Source organism: Ciconia boyciana, chromosome 3, assembly GCF_034638445.1.
Source record: "Ciconia boyciana chromosome 3, ASM3463844v1, whole genome shotgun sequence".
NCBI lineage: Eukaryota > Metazoa > Chordata > Aves > Ciconiiformes > Ciconiidae > Ciconia > Ciconia boyciana.
Window position 1 is genome coordinate 77,877,024 of NC_132936.1, and position 12,293 is coordinate 77,889,316.

Sequence of the window (12,293 nt, forward strand, 5' to 3'; positions counted from 1 at the left end):
GAAATAGTCCTATTATGATCTGAAGATATAGAAGGTTCCCTCCAAAATGGCTAAACTGACTGTCAGCATTGTTGTTTAAGATAAAATTACCAGATTTTCTCCATTATAACATCCAGTTTTCAGTTGCTTCTTAACCTTGACATATTTTTACCACTGAACCATGCAGAGTCTTAGTCTTCAGCTGCTTTTTATTTCCTGGGGAAAAGCATATGAAAGCGAAGAGAGCAGGAAAGGCTGCTCTCCATGTCTTTAAAAAGCAAACTAAAACACCAGGACATTTTTAACCACATTTTTTGGGATGCTTTAGTTTGTTTAATGTATTAGTATACAATCTGAAAGCTGATTTGTGTATGGGAAGGGTGAATATAAGGTACAGTTTTCTTCCTTCATGAAAATACACTTTACAGCTGGCAGAGTTATGTCTAACACTTAACTTAGCAGTAAAATAAAATACTGTAACTGGAAAAAATATGAATAAGGGAAGGGTAAAGCTGCTTTCTAACTGATGTAGAAGTAGTCTGAAGTTTTTGTGTCCTGTTATGGTTTAAAAAAAAAAAAAATTATATGTAAAGGTGGTCTCAAAATGGAGAACATGTTTTCATGTATGGCATAACTGTACTGAAGCTGATTTCTACAGGCAGTTAAGAACTAAATAACATCATCAAGAGTGGACATTTATGGTTACAAGTACTCAGTCCTAGTAATTACAATGGGTTTTCTTTAAGGAATTCACAGGATTTATGTGACTTTTCTAAGATGGAGATCAGAAGGTGAGACCAAATGCCAGATTTACTAGAAACATAGACATATTGCAAAGCATTTGTTGTGGATCATTGGTAAAGAAAGGGCTCTTCTTTTGGGTGTTTAGAATTTTTGCTGAATTTAAATGTTTATTATTATGTCTTAAAGTATTCTTAGTTAAAGTCAACATGAAGCATAGAGCATCTTTTGGTTTTGCTATAATGAGGAACTACTGAGGTGTTCCTGAGATTTTCCTTAAAATAATGTTTAGGCTGTGTATAAAACATTTGTACTCCAATATGCATTGTACCTGAGGAACACGTAAGCTTTCTAAGACTTTTCTTGATTTCCTTAAGTTGAAATAGACTTCAAGAATAGCTTGTTTTGGCTTTTTTCCAGTGATAAGTAACTAGCTCTGCAAATTCAATGTATAGTAAATCATTGGAACATTTGCTAATAAGATGGTAGAATAAATTAGTTTTTAATTAAGCAAAATAATTGTTTAACCAAATGCATGTGCTTATGTTCTTTCTTGCTAGATTTGGATATTTTAATGAAATCAGATTTTTTCAAATTCTTCTCTAGTAATGAAGGAAAGAATTTTTTTTCATCAGATAAATTAGATCTTGCCATATCTTTTGGGTTTCAAAGGAAAACACAAAATAAAAAAGGCACAATAACAGTATGAAATTTAGTACTACTGGACTCCCTCAAGTTCCTCAGATTTTAACTTGCATGGAGAGTTTCCTAAACACTGCATTTCCCATACACTGAAAAATCAGACACACTTATTTGCAACCTTTTACTAATCAGCAGCTTTGAGTTTTTAGCATAGTTTGTTCTTACTTTCCTTTACTACTTTTGTTCTGGGTGTAGGGACTGGTGAGGCATAGAAGGACTTTAAAAGCACCTGGTGTGCTTGGGAAGTAGTTGTTCTATGCATAGGGAATACAAGCTGTTTTTATTATGGAATTTCTGATGCAGTGGACTTGTTAGGTAGGACACCAGCTGGAAATTTTGTCAGCTCTTGGGAGCATCAGGTGCTGCAGTGTAATCATTAATATCCCAGAGTAGGTGCAAACATTAGGATTTAGAGCACCTTTTTTCCTAATACATTTGTTTCTGCTTAAACACATTCAGTAACAAAGATCCTTATGTACAGAGTCTCCCAACATATGCTGTCTGTCTCTTTTCTTAAGAGTGTGTATTTTGGGCATCTTCTCAAAGAAAGGCAACAAATGACTTACTACAGGATCTTGCTGGTGTGTATTTTGTACGTGCTGGAAATGTCAAGCTTGTAGGGTTAGCAAACTAAGGGAATCGGTGTGATGATGCAGAGAAACAGGCAGAGAGGGAGAGCAACATGGCGTAACTGGTTGGAACTTCAGCAAAAAACCCCTTCAGCACCTGAGCTCCACTAGATACTCCAATTCTTGTCTTTTTATGAATATTGTTAGTGTTGTATACTTCCTGGTTCTCTCCATTGTTCCTAAAATGTAAAGGATTATAGGTGGTGCATAGGATGCTTTTGTGTTTATACATGTCACAAACACGTTCTTTCAGAGGTTTTTTCTTGAGTTTGTGTAGGAAGACTTGAGAACACAAAAATAAAACTTAGTTCAGCTCTTCTAAAAAAACCAGGAAAATAGTTGTGAAATACCATGACTGAAAATGTTAGACATATAAAAATATATTGAGTATAGAGATACATTAATTGTTGGGGAAGGAGAGACTAACTTGATGAAGGAAAATGAAGTATTTGATTGCTTTTTCTGTATTGTTGATGTAGAAGCAGTTAATCTTAGCATAGGTCGCTTCTGCTTAATTTTTAACATTCTCTAATTCCAACATGTGTGAGGTTGGATACATTCAAAGTAACGCGGTCTTAAATTGGTTAAATTGATTTAAGAACCACTGCTGTTTATTTTCTAGCAATTCACTGGGGGTAAGGTGAATCCTAGAGGATTAGACAAGTGCAGAGTGAGAGAAGCTGTAAGAAATTATAGGGAAATATTCCTAGCTTTGGTTCTGTACAAATGTTAGAAAAAGCAGTATTCCTGAACACAGGTGTTATTTGTAGGGAAACACAAGGCAATGAAGAAGAGTGCGATTGGGTGAGAGTATGGGACAAAGAGCATGAGAAATCTTGAGTTAAATGTGATAAAAATGGTCTTTTGAATTTGTCAGATGTATCTGGTTCCGATAATTCTGTTTGATAATCTAGCTGGCCTGGCAGGTAAGAGAAGCAGTAGCTGCTGATACAACTGGATTCTGATAAAACTTTTGAGACTGTCCAACTAGAAGGCTTAGTCTACACTGCGTTCCTGAGTTGTGGTCTGCTGGTCACTACTCTCTCTACCTAGTCCTTTCACAAGAGAGTCAAAATTGTTCTTTCCTATGGAGTTCTCAGCTAGGGCTTTGAAATAGTAGTCTGAGGAACTGACTACTGACAGTGATCCATCAGTACAAAAGCTTGAGAATCATTTGTTAAAGCAGTAATTGGCTTAACCTATGATAATTCATAACTGATTAAAACTGCACCTCAGGTAGGGGTTAAAGTCAGGTTTGCAATATTATTTTAGCTTTACCTGTGGAATGGGATAGATATCTAAAGTTTTAGTGTGCAGGAAGTGTGGTTGTGGAGAAAGGCAAGTAAGATGCTGTTTACGTAAGATAGTGGTATGATTTTTGTATTAAGCATGAAATGTGTAACAAATGCAGGATTTTGATAATATTTCAAGGTTGAACTTTATGACTTGTAGCTGTTTCATGGCTTAATCCAGTCTTAGTGAATCTTCCTTTATTTCTTATGATTCACAGTTTGTGTATGTGTTCACAAGTGCCTTTAATCTTTATTTTTTCCCCCGACAGTCGATTCAGACTTCAGAATATGTCTTTGTTTTTTGAGCTTGGAATATTAAATAATTTTGGGAGTATATCTTCCCTATGAACAGTTTAGCTGTTGTGAAACATGATTATTTTTGTTGAAGAACTTTAATTTGCTTGTGTTCATAATTTCTGCTCACTCCTAAATCATTTCTGGTCTTTGCAGTTTTGTAAGGATTTCAGATATGTTGAGTTGTAGTACTCAAAACCAATTTTAGTTAGCTGAGGAAATGAAGGCCAACAACTTTTTCATAATTCCATTGAATAGCTTTGTTTACCAGGATCTAAAATATCCGGACTTCTGTCTTACTGCAGAGTTTCTGTTCTCTTAATATCTTATTTGAATTTAATCTTCAGTCTGAAATTTCTAGGTTTATGTATCCTTTGAGCCGGATGCTTCATCTTTGCACTGTAGTTGTCACAGAGTACTGCGACACATATGTTCTTAATGCTACCTTCACTTAGTGCTTTTTTTATTTATGTCATAATTTCCAGAATCTGTGACTGAAAATAATGAAAGGGAAAAAACCCTAGAAAATAACTAGAAAATAATGTTATGTATGGCTAAATGGTGGTATTACTGTGTTAAGCGTAGGCAAGGGGTTGTTTGCTGATATTTAAGTTAGCCAACTAAACATGAAATACTTGCTCTATTTGTATGCATAACTGCGTAAAGGATACAACTTACAAAAAATGACATGTGCTTTTGTCATGTGTCTATATATAAACACATATACATATATATACACACATTATATATATATATGGCAAATACAATGTTTTCCAGAAATGTTGCCTATGAAGTCTGAAGTGAATACGTAACAAGCCTCAGGTTTTTTTCTGAAGGAAATGCTATGGCACGGGTAGATGAAGAGTTTCTGTAAATGTGGGTGGCCAGCCAGCAGCGTGCCGTCCAGATCGAGCCCACCAGAACAGCACGGAAGGGTGAAAAAGAATGTTTTCTGCAGGCTCCTTAGCTGTAGGCAGGGAGCAAATGAATAATGGGCCTAGGGGCCTTTCCTGAAGGCCCTGTGCCATTATGGGACTGGACCTGCACCTGGTCAGTCCCACCACATGGAAGTTGTGCTCATGCCTGGTCATGCAACCAGAACCTGTGTGTTTCCGTGATGTGATGCACATTGTTGGCCTACTAATGAGCATGCCTGGTCATGTTAGTGGTGCAGGAGGGTGGTTTGTAGTTTCTGTAAGAGCTCATACGACTTAATGAGGAGGAAATTAGGCCTACCACTGCCCTGGAGTAGCAGATGTTAAACTTAAAAACTTATTTTCGTCTGAAACCTTTATTCCCCAAAGTAGGGGTCACATAGGTATCTAATGTATGAAAATACCACATTCTTTAACCTCAGGTATTTAGTGTAGTGTTTTAAACCGATAAACACTTGATATTTTAGAGACAGAAATACATCTTGTTAAATTTAAAACTTATTTTGTTTACTTGCTTTTATAGAAATAATTTTTTTTTTCCCCCCCAGTTTAACTTTGTTGGAAGAATCCTTGGGCCCAGAGGACTAACAGCTAAACAGCTTGAGGCAGAAACAGGATGCAAGATAATGGTCCGAGGGAAGGGCTCAATGAGGGATAAAAAGAAGGTAAGCTCTTGAAAGGTAGTGTAGTTTCAGATGCATAGTTTTGTTTCCTAACAGAGGGTAAGCTCATGTCTCTCTCACTCTTATTTATTGTGTTCTTACTATATGCTTTTTCATTATCCAGGTTTTTTACAGACTTAGTAAACACAACCTACCCTAAAGAAGTTAAATGTGCATGCTCGATAATGGTGCGATTGGGAGTCTAACTAGCAATTATATTCTTCAGTAATAACTAACTTCTAATTGTGTCATGTTTCACAAAGTAATGGTAAAAATTGAAGTTACATGTATTTTTCTAAGGAAGAGCTGTTAACCTTAAAGGTGTTCTTAACAACTTTCTTGTATTGAAATACCAAAGTAGTGATTTGTGCAAGTAGTGTGGATTGGAAAAAATGTTTAATGTATTTCTGGCAGTGAATTCTGTCCAAGTGAACCAAGAAGCATTGTGTTTGTGGATTTGTTTTGTGTTCAGGTGGAGTTGCAATGTAATTAGGGCTGTTCCTTGCCCTATCCTGTAATATACATGTTCTGCCCATATAAATAGGGAAACTACACTTTTCAGGATAGAGTGAATGTCATCCTGAATGTCAAGTTGCTCTGGTGGTAACTCCTGGAAGTAATTTGTTTTTGCACGTTTATTTTCTAGCTATTTCCCTCCACCTCTGGTTACTACTGCTGAAGTTGTACCGGCATGTCCACTGCAGTTTTGAAATGTGCACTTAACAGTATTCTTTTCCTCTTTGTTCCCATAAGTATTATTTCTTTTGGTTCTTTCTTTGGAAAACCCCATCTTACCTTTATCTGATCAACCACATAATACATTCTATTGATACGCACGTAGCACATAACAATTAAAAGAGAAAGCTAATGTCTACCCATTTAAAAATCTCAGACTTCACAGAGCTTATGACCGTGTTCCTTTCAAACTTCATTTGATGCCTCTTATTTTCATAATCTGCTGTAATGCTGTCACCACCCTTTCTCTTATTCTACCTATAGCTATTTTTTATGTTTAGATTGCCAGCTTTTGAGCAAAGATCTGTTCTAACAGATCTCATAGGTTCTAACCTATAAGAGTTTTTGGTTGTCTAGGTTCTGTAGAAGTAAGAGGGTGATACTGTCTTAAATGCTTGATTTATGAAGGTTTCTTTTTTTTAAAATGTTATAGTTTATGTCCTGAATTCCTTCTGCCTCTTGGCTAGGGGGACGTTTAACATATAAATGAGTCCTACTGTTACAGGGTTTTAAACTGTAAATGGGTAACTAGAACTTGTAAAGTTGATATTTGTGTACAAGATTTTGAAATGCAGATTTCCTATAACTGAGGGGTGGTAGGAGTCATTAAAATTTCTGGGTATTAAAATTTCAGCATGCTTCACCCAACATACCAAATTGTGTGGGTGTAGATGCTATATTTTGAAGCAAAGTGTATGGTTGTCAATATGCAAACAATCTTAATTACACAGCTTTGTGACTATTAATAGTAGTCAAATTTTTACATATTCTATTGTATTGTAAAAAATTTTTAAAAAAAGGGGAAAGGGAAAGATATCCTGGGACAGGAGATGTAGTGAAAATATTGCCTCCCTTTAAGAGTTTGCAAACTTCACCTAGTTTTCATAAGAGAAGACCATTTGATCTACTCTTGAAAGCTACCACTTTTTGACTCGTAGATTAATTAGACGTTAAGAGTTCCGATTACATGTGTAATGAAGCAAATCTTCACTGTGTGCAATATATTAAAATTTAGTTTGCAATGAATGAATTCTCAAACTATCGATTCCAAAGAGAAGTACTGATACCTTAAAAAAAGTGAGTACTTAAAAGTTTGTTCAGCTTTTTCCCTATTTAAACATAGTTTTTAAAAAGACATTGTATTTTTATCAATAATACAATTCTTACCTTCATTTATGGGCAGAATTTAAGTTTATTGCTGCTCCCTCTTTGTTGTAGGAATGGTAATTCCAGGTTGGGGTAGTTCATCAGGAGTTAGGTTATGTAACTTTTTTCTGAATAAAAATGTTAGTTTTAGTTCATTTATGTTCATAGATATCATAAGCTAAAACACTTAGGTGTCTATTCTTCAGAAAGCTTATAACTATAGATTGAGGCCCCAAGCTTAATGGTCCAGAAATAACGTCTCACTGTTAGTGAATGTATGTATATTTAAGATAGTCATTAACAAGGATGCTCTGATGCATCCTTAAAAGTTTTGCAGATGGCTTTGCTGTGTGGAGAAGCACACTTAGTTGTGTTAGTAATAGCTATACTTGCAAACAGCTACAGTAGTGTAAAAAGAAACAACCTGTATCTGAGGCCTCAATTTTTCTTCTGAAGATACCCATTCCCCTGTAAATGTTTCATTTGCAGACCCTTTAATAGAAAGCACTTAGAGTAAAGATTACTTCAGATTTCTGGAAATAGCTGCGTGTTTCTTGGCCCACATGTCATAATCTCCCCCCCCCCCCCCGTCCTTCTTGTTCGTACTAGCCTGAACAGAAACCAAAGTGGCCCAGTGAATTCCACATCAGGTATGGTAGCCATTTTCCAGAGTGTGACTAACAGTGCATTTTTGTTAGAGCTGTACAGCCTTCATTCTTTGAATACTTTTTATATTAGGTTCCACTGAAGATATGTCCAGCTACGGAAGATGTTTTGTTTCTATGCTATCAGGAGCGCAGGCACCACCAGGCAGTGTAGTACATGTGCATGCACCATGTCCTTCATTACTCTCAGCTGCCAGCTAGGATAAGCACATTCTCTGCAATGTTGTTGGTCACCACTATGTGTTCTGACTTATACATTCAACATTCATGTAGGTCTTGGAGTTTGTGAAATGTCTGTTACAGAATCACAGAATGGTGGAGATTGGAAGGGACCTCTGGAGGTTCTCTTGTCTAACACCCCTCCTCAAGCGGGGTGGTGTAGAACAGGTTGCTTTAGGACCATGTCCAGGCAGCTGTTATGTTTAGTGTCCACGACCACTGTGCTTCAGAACCTGTCCTCTCCTGTGGGGAGTCATCTCTCTAGATAGCTTGTGCAGGTTTACTGTCTGGGGAAGTGTTATTTTTGGACTGGTTTCCCCCACTCTTCCCACTCTTTTTTGTTTAGTTTTGTTTTGGTTTTTGATAGCTGTTCAAAGGAGAATAGGCAGTGTGAGTTACTGGAGTTTTGTCTTTGAGAAGAAGCTTAGAGCAGCTGAGACCTTCTGAGTATGAGTCACCTGTTTTTTTTTAAGTTTAGTAGGAAAAGGAAAGCGTCTTCAACAAGGACAAGTTCTGTATGGCAGATCAGCTAGAACTTCGTACACATTAAAAGCCACAAACTGATCCAGTCAGCACTTTAATGCCCATTACCTCTTCTAAGTTGTCTGTTGTCTGATATTTTTGGAGCACAGAGTACTTGACCATTGATGATTTCATGAGATAATACTGCAGTTAGTGTTGAATATTAAATAGTTTAATATATTTGAATGATATAATAGTATAATATATTTGAATACTAAATAGTGTAATACTGGTTGTAAACCAGTGTTGAGTACCAAATAATTTTCTTGATAAAACCTATTTTCATGCTATCCATTCTTAATCTTTCTATAGCTCTTTTGTTCTCCTGAGGTGATTGGTATTAGTAGTTTATCTTTTTCAGACTAGACTTTTTGTTGCTGTACCATTGTTGCTGCAGTAGGAAGAATTTCATAATTGTTGATTATGATGCAGTTTGTGATGCATCCCAATAAGATGTTTCTTCTAAAAATAAAGATTTGGAAGCTGTATTCAAGACATGATGATCACAAACAGACTAAAGTAAGAATGAGTGACATTTATCAGTTTGGGGACTAAGTACACTTCTTGCTATTGGCTCTTACCTCTTTCTGATTAATTATACTTATAGATGAACTCCTTAGTCTTGCAGTGCAAGATGACCAACTTCCTTGGCAGTCAGTGCCTTTTAATTATAACCACCTTTTCTTTTATTTTCTCAAGGGGCTTCTCTCTTTGCAGGTTCTACTTCAAAATGCTAATGCACCTCAAAGTGTAAAATACAGAAGTAATGGTATTCTCTCATGGAAGGTTAGGTTACGCTAATTGTTTTTTTTAAACCCCTTCCTTTCATCTAGTGTCAGCGTTATTTAGAGAAGTGAGTATTCAAGATTTTTCCAGTTTTTGACTGAATTGCTTTGAAATTTGGGGGAAATAAGAAATGCAGGTTAATTTGTATGTATATTTTGTAAGTATATTTCATATCTGCAAACCTGATTGCCCAGTGCTAGTTATAAAAGAAACCTTATTGGATGTGGGAAGGAATTAATGACTAAACCAGTGTCAATCTGTAATGTGACAGCTATGTGTTACTAAATACTATATCCTATAGCACACTCTCCATCTACTTTTCTCTTTCTACCTTGCGAGTGGTTGCAGAATCCAAGAGAAAACACAAAGGCTGACATGCTGGAAAATAAACCATCCAGATTTGCTCTGTAGAAAATTTTACTCTCCTGTGTGAGCCTATGAACAGAAGTAATGAATTAGAAATCTTTGTCACATGGCCAAGTCACTCGAACTAGCATCAAATCTTGAAACTTGCTGACAGATTTCACCCAGAAAGCAAGGGAAATCCTCAAATTGTTTGTATCTGAGGCTTAGCTCGTAATCAGAACATCTCTCTAGGCAGCTTTAGACAAATTTAAAATCAAAACCTTAATTACTGAGAATTTTGTGATTAGAGCCTGGAGGTACTTGAAGGAGATTATTGGGGAGGGGAAAGGGGTTGGAGGCATTCATCAAAAGCTAATGAATGTATAACTTTATTAAGACCAAGGCATATTTTGCTTAGTCTGAATGCACCTCTCATTAGGTAGTGAGGAAAACTAGCAATTTTCACACCAATCAAAGAATACTGCTTAATAAAAGGGGAGACTGTCCAATGATGGATAGGCAAAATATTGGTTTTTGTCGCGTCCGTTGTCATACATGAATTCCATAAAATAGGCATTGACACACCCATAGGGAGTCAGCTCTGTGCTCTTGAACACGTTGACTGCCATTATTTCGCTTAGAGGGGTAATCAGCCTTACCGCATCATGCTGCTGGCTTGTGGCGGTCTTGGTCAACTACATTATTTTTTTCCATTTCTTTCTATTTTTAGTCAAGAATCTCCTCTAGAACAATGTGAGAGGAGAGGGCATTATTCATTTTTACTTCATGAGGAAGGTATTCATTATGATACACAGAATTTTTTTCTTATTGGTTATTTCAAAGAGAAAGGCAGGCAGCTATACAATTCTAAATTTGAAGAACTCAATGCCTTCATCCACTGCAACAGCTTCAAATCTGTTGCACTTTGCTCCGTATTAGATTGTTTGAACTGATTTGTGGTTCCTGACCTACAGCTTACTTGTTCCTACATCACTGTTCACCTTGCAAGCAGAAATTACATAAGGTTTCACAAAAGACAAGCTCTCGGTTAGTACCGATATTGACCTTTGGCTCGTGCAGAGTTGTCACAGTAAATAGACTCTACAGTTTTGTTTGTGTTTTGTTTGTTTGTTTTTTAATAGTAAGGTTAAAAAGGAATTAAAAAATTGTCCTTGGTACCTACGCAAAGCTTGAGGAAAAGATTAGAGTGGAAGAATTTAACTGTCTCTTGATCAGGATATTTTACTATGTTTACATGCTGTATAGAATTGAAGTATTATATATTTGCAATATTGTAATACCTTTTAGTCTCTGATATACCATCAGATACACTTTGATTTCCAATGGAAAGTCTTAACAAATACTTGGTTTAGCTTATGAAGTTAAGTTACTGACATTAAATAATACGTACTTTGTAGTGCATCTTGTTAAACAAGCCCTATTATTGCTACCCTAATTATAGGATGCTCAACTTCTACATTCTGTGAAAAGTACTATGTGTGAACAAATAATAAAGCTATGGTGCTGACACATATGTTGAAATGGAATATATTTAGCATACGGTAGCAAATGGTAAAGTTGTTCTGTGTTTCAGAATGAAAAGTTGACGAGCCATCATTATTCTTGTCTTCTGGGAATAAATTGCATGGCTCAGGCCTGTTGCCTCTAAAATCTGCCTCTACACACAAGCATGTTGCTGCTGTTTGACAATTTCATATATCTGTGTTGAGAACTCATGGCCACGGTTTGGAATAGCAATTTTAAAAAATTCTGTAACTAGTTGCAAAGGTGGGGTTTTGAGTATTTGTCAGTACCGTTAGGAGTAACAGGAAAAAAAAATTCTTTAAGTGATTGGGGACATTGGCTTGTGAAAGTCAAAAGCAAATCCATATACATAATATGTGACTAGAATGACTGTCCTTTTATTTAAAAAAAAAACCAAACCAAAACAAAAACAAAAAAACCCTTCCTGACAATACCAGTGGGGTTTCGGGAGGTCAGATGCTTACTTTTACATTTAGAACTATAACTATCAGAATCACTTGTCAATATCCGTCATTAAGGGTACTATTTGTTAACATTAATTGACTTCTACTTACCGGAAGGTTGCTGGCTGAGTCAGCGTGGAATGGCAGTTCAGCATGTTGGATATCATGGATCATGCTTTGTTAACTTTTGTTGCACATGAAAGCTGCAACTTGTGTAAGAGACTGCCGAAGTGGTGGTTACATTCACTTGTAATTGCCATCAACTTCTGTGACTGTACATTAAAAGTCATTGTATGAGCAGGCTGCTCAGCTAAGATTGAGGTATTACCTATAAAGCATGTCCCTGAATCTACTGCATTCAGGTTATAGACTTTTAATAGAAAATTACCTAAGGTATTACCCTGCTTCTAGCATCTTCTACAGCTTCTAGCATCTTCTACAGTGACATTTCCTCTAAACACACTTTCTCATAAGTATGCATGTCTGCATTAAGTTTGATTTCTCAACCAGATTTATCAAACCTGGGGAGGCTTTCTTCATACTTAATTTTTGACCACTGTAGTAATTGGCCTTTTATTCTTAAACTAACTTTAAACAGAAAAGTTGTATTTGTATAAAGGTACTACTGAACTTACATATTCAACATATCACAA

The 12,293-nt window shown here is 36.2% G+C and overlaps 1 protein-coding gene across 11 annotated transcripts in view; it reads left to right on the top strand.

Moving 5' to 3' along the window:
* QKI (QKI, KH domain containing RNA binding) overlaps positions 1-12,293 on the top strand; it is a 160,182-nt gene that overhangs the window by 60,676 nt on the left and 87,213 nt on the right. For 10 of the 11 annotated variants that reach the window (XM_072856222.1, XM_072856228.1, XM_072856223.1 and 7 more), the window contains exon 3: positions 5,121-5,237. The exons of the other annotated variant lie outside the window; for it this stretch is intronic. In XM_072856222.1, coding sequence (XP_072712323.1) covers positions 5,121-5,237 — 117 coding nt within the window. The remainder of the gene's footprint in view (positions 1-5,120; positions 5,238-12,293) is intronic. 11 annotated transcript variants of the gene reach the window in all.